This window comes from Lichenostomus cassidix, chromosome 26, assembly GCF_008360975.1.
Source record: "Lichenostomus cassidix isolate B80296 chromosome 26, HeHo_3.0, whole genome shotgun sequence".
Lineage (NCBI taxonomy): Eukaryota > Metazoa > Chordata > Aves > Passeriformes > Meliphagidae > Lichenostomus > Lichenostomus cassidix.
The window spans coordinates 1,398,868-1,415,528 of NC_139506.1; the positions used below are offsets into that span (position 1 = coordinate 1,398,868).

The 16,661-nt window shown below is 56.8% G+C and overlaps 1 protein-coding gene across 1 annotated transcript; it reads left to right on the forward strand.

Annotated features, from left to right (window-relative positions):
* The first annotated feature begins 1,075 nt into the window (after window positions 1–1,075).
* ARL8A (ARF like GTPase 8A) lies at window positions 1,076–16,661 on the forward strand. The gene is made up of 7 exons (XM_085083120.1): window positions 1,076–1,577; window positions 9,209–9,289; window positions 10,267–10,340; window positions 12,597–12,690; window positions 13,821–13,888; window positions 14,643–14,713; window positions 14,830–16,661. Exons 1-7 carry the CDS (start codon window positions 1,455–1,457, stop codon window positions 14,877–14,879), a joined length of 561 nt encoding a protein of 186 aa, XP_084939246.1. The 5' UTR covers window positions 1,076–1,454; the 3' UTR covers window positions 14,880–16,661.

Genomic DNA, 16,661 nt, shown 5'->3' on the forward strand with positions numbered 1-16,661 from the left:
CACTGCACCCCTGTGCCCTGCATCTCCCCCACCCAGCACTGCCCACACTGCCTGCACCCCTTGAACACCTGCACCCCCAGCACCCCCAGCATCCCTGCCAGCTGCATCCCAATCATCCCTGCCCCCTGCACCCAAACCATCACGCAGGCATTACCTGGGGAAACTGAGGCCTGAGGCCAAGCCCCAGGTCAAAGCACAGCCTGCAAAGCCACAAAACCAGCTAGTGGCTCATGACTGAAACTCAGCAGGTGGATGAGATCCTCTCTGTGCCCACTGAGGTCCCATCACAGCAGGATGCACCTCCCTCAGGGCAGGACCTCCAGGGTCCCCAACCTCACCTGCTGGTGCTCCCTGAGTCTCAGGAGCCAGAGTCCCAGCTGGGACCTTGCCACCACTGGTGTCACCTTGCCACACCATCCTAGGGACACACTTGCCACCAGCCCTGAGCAAGGGGCACCCATGGCCAGGGGTGGCTCCTGCCTCGGCCTCCAGCCAGGTGCTGCTTTTTCTGCCGTGGCCGTACCTCTGGCAGGTGACAGGGGGCAGGTAACATCAGGGGACAGTGGCGTGGGCTGCACTGGGTGTGTCCCTGCCGTGCTGGGTGCAGTGTGGGGTCACTGGGGCACCAGGGCACAGGGGCGATGGGTGCAGGGCGCAGGGAGGTGCAGGGCTGCTGGCTGCTGGGGTGCTGCGGGCAGCAGGGAAGAGGTGCTGGGAGCACAGCAGGGCAGGCTGGAGGGATATCGGGGATGTGGAGCTATTGGGGGTGCAGGAGTGCAGGCGGCACGAGGATGAGGGTGCAGGAATGCTTTGGGTGCAGCAGAACGGGGGTGCAGCTGTGTGGTACGAGGGTGCTTCCCCCTCCCTCAGGCCGCACTGTGGTCTAAGAAGCCCTGCGTACCGAGAGCGCAAGGATGCCGGGAGTGATGAGGGCAGGGCTGCGGGCTATTCCAGGCTGTCCGGGCTGTCCGGGCTGTCCCCAGGTCTGGCACGGCTGTACTGCGCCCGGTACGGCGAGTCCTCCGCTCCGGCAGGGGGCGCGGCAGAGCGGCGGCGGCAGGCGGCTCGCGGGCCCCACCCGGCGCGGCGGTGCGGCAGGAGGGCCCGGCGCGCGGCGCGCGGACAATACCGGGTGGCGGCGGCGGCTCGGCTCTGCTCGGCACCGCTCGGCTCGGCCCGGACGCGTTCGGCTCCGCTCGGCTCCGCTCGGCCTCGCTCGGCCCTGCTCGGCTCCACCCCGACTGGCCCCGCCCCGATTCGGCCTCGCTCGGCTCCGCTTGGCCTCGCTCGGCCCTGCCCGGCCCCGGTCGGCCCGGCCCGGCCCGGCTCGGCTCGGCTAGGCTCGGCTCAGATCGTCCCGGCTCAGCTCGGCTCGGCTCCGCTCGGCCCGGCCCGGCTCTGCTCCGCTCGGCTCAGATCGGCCCCGCTCAGCGCGGCCCGGCCCGGCCGGCACCATGCTGGCGCTCTTCAACAAGCTGCTGGACTGGTTCCGGGCGCTGTTCTGGAAGGAGGAGATGGAGCTGACCCTGGTGGGGCTGCAGTACTCGGGCAAGACCACCTTCGTCAACGTGATCGCGGTGAGCCCGGCGGACGCCCCGCATCCCCATCCCCGAGCAGAGTCCCCGGGTCACCGCTGCACCCCTGCGCCTTGGAGCCCCATTGCCCCTCTGCGCCTCCCCGCTGCACCCCACTGCACCCCTATTTCACCCCCATCGCATGTCCCCGTTGCACCTCCGGGGTGCTTCTCAGAATGTCTCCGCCCTATCGCATCCCAGCCTGAAAATGCCTTTGGGGAGGTGTGCCGGGTGGGGCGGGATGCAGGGTGGAGTGCGGGATGCAGGGTGGAGTGCGGGATGCAGCAGCGGGTACGCTGTGGGATGCGGGATGCAGCTCCGGGAGCGCCAAGGCAAACCGCAGCGTTTGCTCCCCGCATCCCCGGAGCTGAGCGCCGTGCTCGGGGCCACAGCCGGAGCGGGCCCTGGGGAAGGGTCCCGGCACCCCGCTGCCAGAGGACAGCAGCCAGTGCCGGTGCCCTGGGCGGCCACTGCCTGCCGGGCTTGCGGGAGCCTCGGCCCTGGGAGCCGGGCAGCTCCTGCTCTTGTACCCGTATCAGCAGGCGCTTTGTCATCGTCCCTGCCGCCGCCGGGACGCGCAGGTGGGGCCTCATGACGACCCTGCCGGGCTCGGTGCCACCGGCTTTCTTGCCTGGGGAACGGTGTAGGTGATATTTGCCCGGCGACTTTCCTCGGGAAGCATCCAGCAGCAGCAGCATCCCGAGTGCCGGCTGCACCTGCAGCAGCACACACTCTACACCCGAACCGGGCAGCAACACCCACCTTAGGCCCCTCCAACCTTGGCCTCTCACTGGCTGTGCTGCCTCCTCCACGGGGTCCCTGGATGCTGCAGTGGATCAGGAGCTGGATGTCCTGGATCCCAAATCCAGGGCGTGGTTTCATCCCTGGGGATGCTCGCTGGAGCCTCCCATCTTGCTTTTTGGGTTGTTCTTGCCCTCTCCAGACATGATGCTGCGAGGCGGGAGGATCCTGAAGGGACGAGTTTGGGCTGTAGCTCCCGGGGGTTTCATGGAGGGAGGTGGATGTAGATCCTCCAGTTGCTCTGGTTTCCCTGGTTCCCCCACTGCTTCCTGGTCCCTGCACATTGCTCCACAGTCTGTGCTCACCGTGGTTCCAAAGCAGAGTGAGTTGTTGCTAGTTGTTCAGGGCGCTGGAAGCTCCTGGGCTGCCAGAGCGGATTTTCAGCTTGTGGAGGCTTCGTTGCACTGGAGCCATACTCTTTGGGAGGTGCTTCCTGAAGTGTCTGGGGGCAGAGAGAGGACACCCTAAAATGCTTTTCATTCTAGAGACAATGGCACTCCTGCTCTCGAGCTGTTTTGCTAGAAGTCACTGCTCGGTGCTCCAGTCTCCTGCTGGTTTCCCCCATAAACCAACACCAGCCTCTGGTGACAGGGAGCTTTTTGGCTCTGGGCCAGTGACCCTGAGCAGCAATCCTATTTTTGGAGGACTTCTCCCTGCCATTTGTGTGTTTAATAGTCAATTTTTGCAGTCCCACATGTGGGCTGCTCCTGCTCCAGATCCACTGTATGCTGCTGCCTGTTAACAGCAGCCCAGGCTGCCTTAAAAATGGCAAAGTAATTTAATGTTGATTTTAACCACCCAGATAAGCCATGGAGGGTGATGGAGCCTTATCCCAGACCTGCTGTGCTGTTCTGCCTGCACAGGGCTGGAAATCCCAGGGGTTGGTGTTGCTCACCTCCCTGTTCCGCACATGCCTCCTCCTCTACCAGCCACATCTGGAGCAGTCAGGGCTCAGCGTGGGCTTTGTTGGGTTTGCTTCTGCAAGTAAATACTTTCTACCTGGCAGTTTTACTGTGGGCAAGACCCAGCTGGCAAGACCCATGCACCAGGACTCTCCACTTAGGCAGGATTGCTGGTGCAGGGAAAATGGACTTCAAGGAATTACAGCAGCTCTTGAGGGGGCTGAGGTTGGCACCATGGCCTGCTGGTCAGTCAGGTCTGTGGCGGGGTGTTTGAGACCGTCACAGGGTGGTCAAGCTCAGGGTGTTGAGTTTGGCCTCTCAAGTTATTGGGGAAGTTCAAGTTTTGTGGCAGATGCACACAAAAAAGGGCACCAACTTTTGAGAAGACATCCTGGAAAGAAAGACTTATTTGGGACAGGGAAATAGAAGCATGACACAGAAAATGCCAACTCGACAGGAACTCCCTGAGAAGGGTTGGAGGCGCCTGGCTTTAGGGTGTTGCAATGGGGCTGTTGGAAGGGGAAATAGCTGTGATTTGGGCTTTGTGGAAGGAAAAAATCTGAAGTATGAGATTTTGGCATTGTTGGAGAAATGTCACAAGAAGCCTTTCTGGGGCTGGAGCTGCTCTGGGGGGTTGGCACCATCCTTTTCTTCCAGGATTTGTAGCTGCACCTGATTGAAAAGTGGACTGTGGTTCCCTGGAAGGTCCCCCCAGCAGCCAGGCTCTGGTTTGTGCCCATCAAGGGCTTTGCTGAAGGTGGCTATGGTCAGGGTGACTCTTCCTGGGCCACCTGCCTGGGGACTTTGATTTTGCAGGACTTACTTTTAATTTTCCTTGCTGTTGGGAGCTGAGGCTTGAAGTCTTGCCTGCAAGGAGAAGTGAAAGCTGTAAATACACCCGGTCTTGGTTTAACCTGAAGCCAGTGGGCTTTTAGCTGCCTTTTCACCAGTCTGGTGGTGACAAGGGTGACTCGAGGGTGTTGAGAGCTCCTCAGTAGATGCTGGAGCCCAAAACCTGTCAGTGCAGGCCATGGTTAGAACAAGAGAGTGTTGCTGCTTTTTAACATCACACACATTCTACCTGTGCTAGAGCAGTGAAGAGTGGAGCCGTGGAGAGTGAAGGCACAAGTGCCAGAGTGTTGGACATGCGTGGTGGAGCTCTGGGGCACCAACCTGTGCTTCAGCTTTGCTTGGAAAGTGATTCAGACCAGTGCTGGAGCTCCTGGAGTGAGTTCAGTGGAGGCTGTGAAGATGCTGAGAGGACTGGAGAATCTCTCTTACAAGAACAGGCTGAGGGAGCTGGGGCTGTTCAGCTGAAAAGAGGTGGCTGAGAGGGGCCATCATCAATTTCTGTCTGTCTGCAGGGAGGGTCAGAGGATGCACCAGCCTCTGCTCTGTGGGGTGCAGCAGTGGGACAAGAGGCAATGGGCACAAACTGATGCTCAGGAAGTTCCACCTGAACATGAAGAAGAACTTCTTTCCTGTGCAGTGACTGTGCACTGAACAGGCTGCCCAGAGAGGGTGTGGAGTTCTCCTCACCAGAGATATTCCAGAACTGTCTGGGAATAATGCTGTGCCTTGTGCTCTGGGATGATCCTGGTTGAGCAGGGCGGTTGGATCAGATCACCCACTGTGGTCCTTCCAAGCTGACCCATCCTGTGAAGCCACATCAGCCTTGTATTTGGCAGCAGGTGGGCTGGTGGGTGGTGTGGCAGGTAGGCAGCTCTCCAACAGCATTACCAGTGCAGGCATGACCCCATGGTGGCTCAGAGGACTGCAGAGCTCAGCTCCTGCTCCCACCCATCCCCAGAGAGACACTGACCCCTTCACGGGCTTGTTGACCCATCTGGGCAGGATGTGCTGCGGTGTCTGAGCCTGGGAAGGAGCTCCAGGTCTGCAAGGTCCCCAGGGTTTGCTGGGGAGGTAGAGAGGTGCTGAGGGAGAAGCAGGGAGAAGTTGTTCTGATGCACTTGCACCAGTCTGTCTTGACATCACCTCTCCCCACAACTCCAGATGTGTCCCTTGCATGGGTTCTGGCAGGGCCAGGGTGGGTAGGAGGTGGCCATGGTTGGTCCTCATGCTGCCTCATGGTCCTTCTGCCTCCAGATGCAGCACCTGGGCCCTTCACAGGCGTGTCTTTGCACCTTAGCTTCATAATGCACAAGGTGGTAGGTTTTCTAGAGGGTTTCTCTGTATTTCTGGAAGAGGAGGAGAATCTGGCTGGGGTATGGTCTTGTCTTGCTGCTGCAAGCTCTGTCAACATGAGCCAAGAAAAATGGACAGTGTGGCTTTCCTGAGATCTTAGGATCATAGAGTGATTTGGGTTGGAAAGGACCTTTAAAGAACACCTTGTCCAACACCCCAGCCACTGGCAGGCACATACAGGGACAACTTCCACTACAATGGTTTGCTCCAAGCCTCATCCAGCCTGGCCTTGAGCATTTCCAGGGATGGGGCAGACACAGCTTCTCTGTGTAACCAGTGCTAGGGCCTCACCTCTTGCATAAAAAATTTCTTCCTTATATTTTTTTATATATAAAAGTTTCCCACCATGTTGGAGCTTGGAGAGGATTTGGCAGGAGATGCTTGCAGGAGTGCCAGGCTGGGCAGTTTTGGGGATGGCAGTGGTGGAAGACACCCAACCCGAGGTGCTTTGGGCTCCTGCCTCTGTCCCACCAAGGGCCATGCTCAGGGAGACACAGCTGCATAGGCCCAGAGGCCAGGCTTGCAGCACTGCCATCTCTGCTCTCTGGGGAACAGGGCTGCAGAACAGCCAGCAGTGATTTATCTAGAGCAGGTTACATCAGTTTGGAGTCATCCTGTGCTGGGACAGGTGACAGCTGCCTGGCCACAGTGAGGGCCTGGTCACCTCAGCCCTGCATGCTGCTCAGCAGAGCTGGTGGAGACTGAGGTGGCTTCTTTGCATGTGCCAGTGAGCTGAGGTCCCAAGCACTGTCTGAGCAAGGGATGATGGCTGAAGTGGCAGGGGATGTGTCCATGTTCATGTGTCAGGGGATGGGGCTCTGCATTTTGCTTGCCCTGGCAAGAGCTGAATTCTGGCCACCTCTCCCAGCAACCCAACTGGAAAGTGTTGGGACTGGGCAGAAAGGTCACTTGCCTTCCAGGCAGGGCACCAAGGCAGAGTGGTTTTGGCAGAGCAGTGGGGGATCTTGGCAAAACCAGCAATGAACTGGAGTCTGTAACGACCTGATCTGCCATTTGTAGCCACAAAATCCATCTTGCCTGCAAGGATTTTTGTGCTTCCAAGTGAAAACCCATTCTTAAGCAATTGATGTGGCTTGGCATCATCTTCAGGGTCAGCATGGATGCTATATCCATTACATAACCAAAATTTGGAGGACGAATGTGTCCAGTGAAGCTTTTGCATGTCTCCAGCCAGGTGCTCTCTGCTTTCCTGGCAGTGGAGCTGAGGATGGCTGGACCCTTCAGGGAGCTGAAGATGTGTGGAAGGTGCCAGCATCAGGGTAGCTGTGAAGGGAAGCGGAAACACTGTGTTTCCACCACTCAGAGTTGCTTTCAGAGGGCAGCTGATGGAGGAGGAGCATTTTCAAGATGCTTCTGTGGGTGCTGAGACAGCACGTGTGAGCCATCCTGGACCACAGTGCGTTGCATTCCCAGCTCGGCCTGTTTTGGACAGCTCAAGTGGTTTTGTGTTGGCCCTCTGGCCGTGGGCAGCCTGGGGGAAGGTGCCACAGGTTTGGGGCAGGGAGCAAGGCTGTGTCTTACTCTCAGAGACATGCTCGAGGTGACTCCTGGCTCCTGCAGCCCACCCCTTCTGGGAAGAACCTTCTATCACACTGGAACCAAATCTTGTGTGGCTTTTGCACAGCCAGCAGATCCCATGGTGTGGTCTGGGATCTCTGAGGGAAGTGTCTGCAGCTTCCAAGAGCTCTTCAGCAGCTGCTCTCCCTGCCCACCGATCAAAGCCTGAGAATTTCTTTTCTCATAAAGCTCAGTTTTGTGTTGAACCTCAATCCACAGGAGACATCCCCTGTGGATCCCTGCCTGCTTCCCCTCCTCTCCCCATGCCCTTCCCCACAGTGGTTTCGGGGTGCAGCATGGCCTGAACACCCCTTGGCTTGCCAGCTTTTGCTGCTGAATGCAAAAAGGGATATGAAAAAGGGAAGGAGTGTGTATTGCAGAGCCTTTGGAGGAGGTCAGGAAAACCCTGGGGACCTGCTGATGTGGTGCATCTGGAGGAGCCACAGGCTCCACTGGGCACAAAAATCTGCTTATGAGAAAATAGCATAAACTGACTTCCTGTTTAGAGGTTTGTGTTAACTAAGAGAAAAGCCCTCAAGAAACTCAGATTTTAAGCTAGTAAAGAGCTGCTAGGATGAGTTTGGCCATGGCTGGTGGTTCCTGCAGGTTTCTGGCACTGATGGCCAAAATCCCCACAGCTGCATTATCGTGGTTATCAAACAGCCTTCCCTACTGGCTCCTCAGCATTCCACAGCATGGCCTCTCCCCAGGATGCATTTACAGGCAATAAGCCTGATTTGAGTCCCAGGGAAGCTGCTGGAGGCAGTGGGTGAGGGGCTGTGCCAGCTGCTGCCTCCTGCCCCAGAGACGCCACATCGCTGCTGGGACTGCCTGTAACATCCCTCTGTGCTGCTCCACCTGGGACCATCCTGCAGCGTTGGGGTTTGAGCAGCAAACTGGAAGGTGGGGTGGGCTTTACCAGCCCTTTGGTGTGGTGCTGGGCATGTGGGCTAATGAGGCAGCATCAACAGAGGAATGGTTCCTGCTCACTGCTCCGACAAGCCTAACCTGTTCCACAGCAGCAGTGGGATGCTGCAACCCACAGGGATCTCATGCACCTGATGCATAAACTCGACAGACATCAGAGCTGCACTGGGACCAGCTCCTGGGGAGGAAGAGAGGGGCCTTTTGTGACCCCCAAGTCAGCCAGCACAGGCAGGAAGCAGGACTGGGGGAGCAGTGCAGACAGCACTTGCAGGAAAGCTGAAGTCAGTGTGGTTTGAGCTGAGCCATAAATGATCCAAAGCACAAAACACGCTGGTGCCCCCAGGACTTGAAACCGGAAAGGAGCTGGAGCAGGAGGTGGTTCCCTGGGTGGGAAGCCCAGCCTGGAGCCCCAGGGGTCCTTGCAGCCTGCCTCACCAGAGGTCACTGCAGAGGGTCTCAGCCTCCTCCCACAAAGGGCTTGGGAATCCCACCTTGAAAGAGCTGGGATGGGCAAGCTCCCAGCCCACTGGGACAGCAGTGTGTCCAGGGCTGAGGCTGGCAGCTCGCTGCAGGGTTGGGGACTGCACTGGGGCACGCAGGGCACCTGTGCCCAAGTGCAGCAGCCGCAGTGTCATGGTTTAGGAATGGTATTCCCCAATTTTGTGCTCCTATGGTTTTATGCTTGCTTCCCCTTCCCCCTCCAACTGGAAGCACAAAAGACAAAGATCACGGGTTGAGATAAGAACAATTTACTAGAAACGGCAACGAGATAAGGAAACAGTAAGAGCAACAATACTAATAATAAAAGTGTACAAAGAGAGGGTGATTTATATGCAAAATGCTCACCAAGCCTGGGACAATGAAACAATGGCTTCCCTCCGCCCACCAGGCTTTCTCCCAACTGGAAAAGAACACCATTCTTCCTGACAGAGAGTGAGAGTCCGTTTTCCCTGGCCATGGCAATGATGTCAGGTGGTATTGAATAATAGTGTCTTGGCCACACCCCATCCTCTGGGCCAGAACCAGGACACACAGCATTCCCATCATCCTGGTGGCACCGAACCTCCTGGGCTCTGTGCTCCTGGCATGGACCTGCAAGAGAGTTGCCCTGTGCCCACGGCAGGGCTGGCAGAGCCTTTGGTGTTATCCCAGGCTGTGAGCCTGGGCAGGCTGGCCCTTTTCCTCTGCCTCCTAACTCTATTTCACCCTTGTTCCTTGCAGTCAGGACAGTTCAATGAAGACATGATCCCCACGGTGGGCTTCAACATGAGGAAGATCACCAAAGGGAATGTTACCATAAAGGTAAGATGCGGTTATTACTGCTGGTGAGGGCTCTTGGGATGAAAGGTGGAGGTAAGGGAGGTTGGTGGCTCTTCTGCTGGAGGTAGAATTCCAGGGAGCCCAGCTGCAGCCCACAGAATAGAAGCATAGCATCATTAAGGCTGGAAAATCCTTTTAAGATCGAGTCTAACCATTCCCCCAGGAGTGCCATGTTCACCACTAAACCATGTCTCCAAGTGCCATATCCACATATTTGTTAACATTTCCAGGGATTGTGATTCCACCATCTGGAAGTGAAAGATTTGCCCTGTTAGGGTCCTGCAGGTACCCAGCAGAGGAGGTGGTGGGAAGGGGAGTAGGAGATCCAGACTTGTGCAATAAGAGCCAGTCTGGGCTGCAAAGCTGGAGGTTTCCTTATATCTCAGGCTTGCTGGTAGGGATTTATGGATGTGGTCACCTTACTGAGGGTGGTAGTGCTGGGAGAAACAGGTCATGGCTTGCAGTGGTGATTTCTGCCTTGGGAGCAAAGGAAGAGTTGGGTTCTACCTGATCTGGATCATTCAAGGGCCCTGGGTTGTACTGGGAAATAGCTGTTGGACAGGCTTGAAAAGCTGGCTGGGGGATCTCTGGCTGCTGCAGGAACACTTCTGAGAGTGTGCTGAATGTTCTGAAATGGGAAATGTCTCAGGGATATGCCAGGAGGTGTGATGGGCAAGGGGAGGAGCACCCAGCTTGGGCCCAGGTGTCCTTCCATGCCAGCAGAGGCACACCACAGCTGGATTCAGCATCCTTCTGCTGCCCTTCCCGAGGTTTCTCCCTTCTTTATCAAGTCAGGAGCTTCAGCTCAAACTTGAGGTTTGAGCTGAAGAGGAGGGGATGGGGGTGGGTTTGGTGCATGGCCAAAATGCCCCAGGTGGCCACATGGGGGAGGAAGAGTGTTGGGCAGGCTGTGGGATGAAGGGCACAAACCTGGGGTAACTGTAATCTCCCTGTCACAGCTCTGGGACATCGGTGGGCAGCCACGGTTCCGCAGCATGTGGGAGCGATACTGCCGTGGAGTCAGTGCCATCGTGTGAGTATCCTGGGGGCCACAGCCCTCCTGGCACCCATGGGCTGCTGCTGAGCCTTGCCAGTGCGTGGGGGCATCATCCCACCCTGGGGGTGCCAGGGGAGCCTTTGCTGCCAGAGCTGGACAGCTCTGTCAAGAGTTAGAATCACTGAACCATCATGGAATCGTTAAGGTTGGAAAACCCTCTTGGATCATTAAGTCCAACTGTTAGCTGAACACCACCATAGTCACCACTAGACTGTGTCCCCAGAGGGTTTTTGAACACCTGCAGGGATGGTGACTCTACCACTGCCCTGGGCAGCCTGTGCCAGGGCCTGACCACCCTTTCAGGGAAGAAATTTTCCCTAATATCCAATCTAAACCTCCCCTGGTGCAACTTGAGGCCACTTCCTCTGGTCCAGTCACTTGTTCCCTGGGAGAAGAGCCTTACCCTCAGCTGGTTGCTCCCTCCTGTCAAGGAATTGGAAAGACCAAGAAGGTCCCCCCTAGCCTCCTTTTATCCAGATACTTCCCCTGTGGACTGATGTCCACATGGGCTTTGAGCAAAGGATAGCCAGGCCCCTCCAGCTATGGCAGACCCTTCTCTTCCCTCCCAGCATCACTCAGTCCAGTTCTGTTCCTCAGATCTTACCCTTTCAGGCTCCCATGCATCCTCTGTGCTGGCTGCTCACTGCAGGGGCTGAGCAAAGCCCAGTGCTGGGGCTCAGCCCTTCCCAGAGGCTGCTTTCCAGGTAAGGATGTTTATGTGCTGCCAGATAAGTCTTGTGCTGAGAGCAGGAGTCTCAATGCAACACCCACTACTGAGTCAGCAAATCTGAGTGTCCCTGGGTGTCCCCTGCTTGCAAACAGTGCAGTGAAAGCAATCCCAGGGAGTCCAGGCTTGGGATGAGCATGGGAAGCAGGTTGTCTATTCCAAAGGACAAACACTGATTCTGGGATACCACACTGGGGTTACTTAAAGCCAGTCATGCTCCAGATATGCTCAAATACTTACCCCAGGAGACCATGTCAGGGTTACTTAAACCCAGTCAGAAAATGAGATTTATGGGATCTTTCCCATAAAGATCATACCCTGAAATTTGGAGGGCTGATTTCTGTGCTGCTCTTCCCAACTCTAAGCCTCTCCAGGTGAGGAGGAGTGTGGCACCACTTGTCCTACATGTAGGGACACTGGTGTCTGCTCCTGCACCTGCAGATTGTCACCATGGTGGGACATGGCCTTGGACCTGCAGGAGGGGTGTTTTTACACTTTTTATTACAATGAGCTTTGCTGGAAATGGCAAAATCTCTGTCTTCTCCCTCCTTTTGCTGTTTCCTTCCATAATATCATAATTTCAGCCTAAGTCAGGAAACAAAAGGACCTGTCAGCATCCAGGTCACACTCCAGACTGCCCTCATCACCTCGAGCTGTGTCATGTCCCTTTTCCTTTGCTCTCAGCCCTCCCCCCTGCCCAGCATGCCAAGGGTTGGGGTTGTTTTCCCTCTCAGCACAGCGTTCCCATTTTCCTGTGTTAAGCACTTTAGTAGTTAGTAGCTCTTTTCCTATTTTTAAATAACTCCCCACAGTCTGATGAGCTGGGTGGTGTTTCTCACTCCTTCTCTCTTGGCTTCTTGATCTTTGAAATCAAGGCTGCTTTGATCAGTTCCTCACCCAAGTTTTGGCCTCACTGACATTGTTTGCAGGATGAAAGTTGGCCTGTAAGAACAAAATCCTTTCCCATATCTCCCTTTCTGCTCAGAGCAGCTGACCACTGGCTTCATGTCCATGTGCTCCATGGCCTCTGCCAAGATTACCCCATTGATGGGACAAGCAGGTCCTTCCCCCTCTTGGGTCACTGTCACCTCTCTCCTTGCTTTCTCTGCTTGTCCTCTGTCCCAGCTGTTTACAGGGGAGATGCCAAGTGCACGAGTCTCACTGGGAGCTTGGGGACAATGTGTCCTGCAGTTTCTCCTGCCTGGGCTTCTCTCACCCAGCCTGTGCCTGCTGTCAGCAGGTGGACACCTGCAGGGACAAGGATAGGATGGTCCCCCACTCCCCTGGGAGACATGAGGGGCTCTCAGCTCCACAGCCATCCTTGGAAAGAGGCATTGTGGTGGAAGGATCCTGTTATCAACCACCTCCACGTGCTGGCACAGTTTGCAGTGGGACAGTGAGCTGCCATGGGAGGATGTTTGGGGTGGCACAGACCTCAGCACAGCACGAGGGCATGAAGACCTGGCCACCTGTGCTCAGGGTTGTCCTTGTCCCTTCCTTTGCAGGTACATGGTGGATGCTGCTGACCAGGAGAAGATAGAGGCCTCCAAGAATGAACTGCACAACCTGCTTGACAAGCCGCAGCTCCAGGGCATCCCGGTGAGCTGATGCCTCAGTTGGTGCCCCCAGCCACTCGTTGTCCCAAGGCTGGGGACTGCCAGAGTTTGCAGAGCAGATTCAGGGAGGGATTCCCCTTTCTGGGAGGCATCCTGAGGGAGCTGGCTGGGGCAGTGGTGCTTTCTAGGTTAGAACTGGGCTGAGCAACAGAGAGGGAGCTTTAGGGCTGAGAGCACAGACCAGGCCCCTATGGGTGAAATCTGTCCTCTCACATGGATTTGCACCTGATTTATGGTGTGACAGAGAGGTCCTGTCTCCTGGGAGAGGAGCTGCTGGACTGTGACACGTGCAGGAGGTGGGACATGGCACAGAGCCGGGCACACTGCACGTGTCGGGTGGGATGTGCACCAAATCAGAGCCCTTTGAAAGCAGATAATTGAAGATCTTGCCATGGATCCCAAATGGTCTGCTGCCAGCTAAATTAAGCTCCTGACATACCCTGCTGCAGTTGCAGGCCCCTGAACACTCTGCTGAGAACAAGCCTGCAGATTGAAACGGGGGGATGCTGCATCCTGTGCTGCTGCAGAGCAGTCCTGGTGGCAGCCACAGCCTCAGCACCACCCCGTCAGGTGACAGTCACATGGCTGCTCCGGAGGGACAAACCAGTCCTGCTGGCTGGTTATTTTCCTTACACAATCTGAGAGTGCTTTTGTGGCTATGAAGAGCCTTGAAGGAGAGATCAACGATGGTGCAAACAGCTGATCTGGTTTGGGCTGGCTGCCTGCAGAGTGGGCTCTGCCTGGCATCCACAGCTTGCTCCTGCTGGATAACATCAGGGTTAGCCATTTTGCTTGACTTTTTGCTCAGAGACAGTGAGAGGCTCCTGGGAGAATGTCCTAGATGGCACAGCAGCTGCTGGTGCCCTGCAGTGCTGTGGGGCCATCTCCACTCTGGGAGTAGAGGGCACAGGAGATGCTGTGTACAGGCTAATTAAGGCAGTTGATTGAAGTGCTCTGCCTCCTGAGTGCTGCTGAATGGGGTTTCTCTGAGCCACCCTAGAGGAGCCAGGGCTGCCTTGTGTCACAAGCAGGCTCTGCTTGTGAGTGGCAGAAGCAAGTTCCTGCCTGGTCCGGTGGCCAGGAGCTTCAGGTGTCCCCTGTCCTGCCTTGCAGGTCCTCGTCCTAGGGAACAAGCGGGACCTGCCCGGTGCCTTGGATGAGAAGGAGCTCATCGAGAAGATGTAAGTGTGCCAGGGCAGCCACAGCAAGGCTGTGACACAGTGTGACCCCCTCCCCATTCTGCCATGTCTCCACCAGCATGATCACCCATCTGGGGTGACACTGTGGTGCCCAGGGTGGGCTGGCAGAGACAGGTGGCCGAGAATGTCCAAGTGATGCCTTGTGGAGACAGAGAGGAGCTGGAGCCACCAGTGCCAGGTCCCATGTGCCACATGGTGGCGTGGGGGCCTGGCACAGCATGGCACAGCATGGCACTGCCTGGTGGAGCTGGTCTCCCCCAGATACCACACTGGACAGTGGGACTGGGCTCCTCCACAGTGGGGATCTGGGATGCTGCACTGTCTCACAACATTTCCTCCCCTTCAGCCACCCCTCAGAGCACCTCTGGACCATGGGCACCTGTGCAGCTCCCATACTGCCAGCCCTGTGCCACTCCCAAAACCTCCCTGCCCTGTCTGGCTGCAGGGCTGGGGGAGAGCTGTGGAATTTGGTGGCCAGGTTCTCCATGGGATTGGGTCCCTCCTGCCCTGTCACATACCTGTCACATACAGGTATCACAAACCATCCCTGCCCCTCAGGCATGGAGTGATGGTGCCCTCACCTGACCCATGTGCAGCTTCTGGAGAGCTGCTGCCCCTTCAGTGTGCCCTGTCTCAGAGACAGGGGCCAAAGGGACCTTTCAAGGGCTGCCCAGAGGTGTCTCCCATGGCCACCCCACACAGCTGTCTGGAGCCAGCACTTGCTCCTTTCCCACAGGAACCTCTCTGCCATCCAGGACCGAGAGATCTGTTGCTATTCCATCTCCTGCAAAGAAAAGGACAACATCGGTGAGTGCCACGGGCTGGGTTCACAGAGGGGTGGGGGGCAGCCTGTGCCCATGTGTTTGCCCAGGTACAGGAGGAGGTGACAGCCAGAGGCTCTAAGTGTCCCCTTGCCTCTGCAGACATCACCCTACAGTGGCTTATCCAGCACTCGAAGTCCAGGCGAAGCTGAGGTCCCGCAGGCCTGGCTCGGATTGGGAAGATGCCATTGTACAAGCCCGTGTCCCTCTCTCCTGCTCTGTCCCTCCAGCTCTCTCTCTAGATGGGTATTTTTAGGGGACCCCAGACTCTGCTCACATTGGGGCAGAGTCCTTGTTTTTATTGTAAAGAAGATGTCCGACTGCCCTCCTCTCCTCTCCTCTCCTCCCCTCTCTCTCCTCCTCCATTTTGGCACTGTTCTGTTGTTGTCTGTGTATACAGTATATATATATGTATATATATTTTAATTTTTTAATTTAAGGGGTAGTGCTGTTATTAAACTGGGCCCTGTGAGTGGTAAGAAAGCTGGGGCTCCCCAAGGCCAGCCAAGGATCAGCTCTGGGAGGAAGAGGAGGGTGGTAGCAGAAGGCAGTCCTTGGGGATGGGGCTGTGCCAGCTGCAGGCAAGTCCCCTGGGGCTCCCTCTTCCCTTCTCTGGGTGTCCTGCTGCCACCTCCAGGCAGAGACCACCCTGGGGGTGTTGGGGGGTGTCCACCTTGCCCTGCCTGCCTTGGGCTCTGGGGGGGATGGAGGGGAGGGTCAGTGCCACCTGCTGGCTTCTCACCCCTCGGAGGACAGGGATTAGTCACAAGCCACTGCGATCAGCCTCCCGCTATTGTCTCCACTTCCCCAGCCCCTCCTTTGGGCCCAGGGCCACTTGTCCCCCTGCTCCATGTGTCCCTTGCTCTTGTGCCTGGGCCGAATCCATCCCACTGCCCAGCCTGGCTGCTCGGGGATGATCTGGGGCACTGGTACTAGTGCTGGGGGGCAGCAATGCCAGCAGCCCCTGGGGGAGAAGGGGGTTGGCACTTGCCTCCCACCTGTCCTGGGGCTGGCTCAACCCCGTGGAGCCTCTCAGGACAGCTCTGCTGGCTCCCCACGTGCCAAGTGGCATCTCCTGTGCCTGGCTGGGGCTGCTGGCTCTGCCCTGGCCAGGGACATCCCTTGGGATGCCAGAGAAGGGGGACACATGGAGGCACCTGGAGACACACTTAGAGCATCTGTGCACCCTCACCAGACCCAGGGGGTGTGCCCTGTGCCTCTTCCCAATGTCCTGCTCCCCATTGCCTGCTTCCCATTCCCTGCTCCTCATGCTTGCCCCACATTCCTACTCCCCATGCTCTGCTCCCTGTGCCTGCTCCCCATGCCCTGCTCCCCATTCCCTACTCCCCGTGCCACCCCCTGCTCTGCTGCCCTGGCTGGGACACACGGGAGCCATGGGGCAGGGGCAGCAGAGCTCTTGGGGACAACAGTCTGTGTCTGCAGAGGTTGGAGGACTGTGGAAGTTCTGCGGGGTGAGAAAGGCTGTGGCTGGCTGTGCCATGTCTGTGCCAGTGGTTGGGGCTCTGCAGGTGCAGCCTGGGGGTCAGCCAGGTTGTTTGGGGACAGTCTGGGGGGACTGGGCTGGCACTGGAGGGTGGGTGTGCAGGGGGGGGCAGCTGCCGGTCCCAATGCAGGGCTGGGGATGGCCGGGGGGGCTGCAGGGCCCCTCTCAGCCTCTTCCCACTCGGCTCTGCGGCGTCAGGCCAGGGATTTATCTTCTGTTCTTGTTTTTGCAGAATTGCACAAAGAGAGGTTTCTTTTTGTTGGTTTTTTTTTTTTTTTAATTTAATGACTTGTAAAGTGTTGTCACCCCCCACCTCCCCTTTTTTTTTTGTAAGAGATATTTTGACTCCAATTTGACCTCTGTTGGGAAATGATTCTTGTAACTGTACAATTTTTTTGCCTCCTAATAATAAATTAACAATTTTGCGTTG

Coding starts and splice junctions, on each gene's coding strand:
- ARL8A (XM_085083120.1), top strand. CDS start 1,455: ATGCTGGCGCTCTTCAACAAGCTGCTGGACTGGTTCCGGGCGCTGTTC. Junction 12,691..13,820: donor CGCAGCTCCAGGGCATCCCG/GTGAGCTGATGC, acceptor CCTGCCTTGCAG/GTCCTCGTCCTAGGGAACAA. Junction 14,714..14,829: donor CAAAGAAAAGGACAACATCG/GTGAGTGCCACG, acceptor TTGCCTCTGCAG/ACATCACCCTACAGTGGCTT.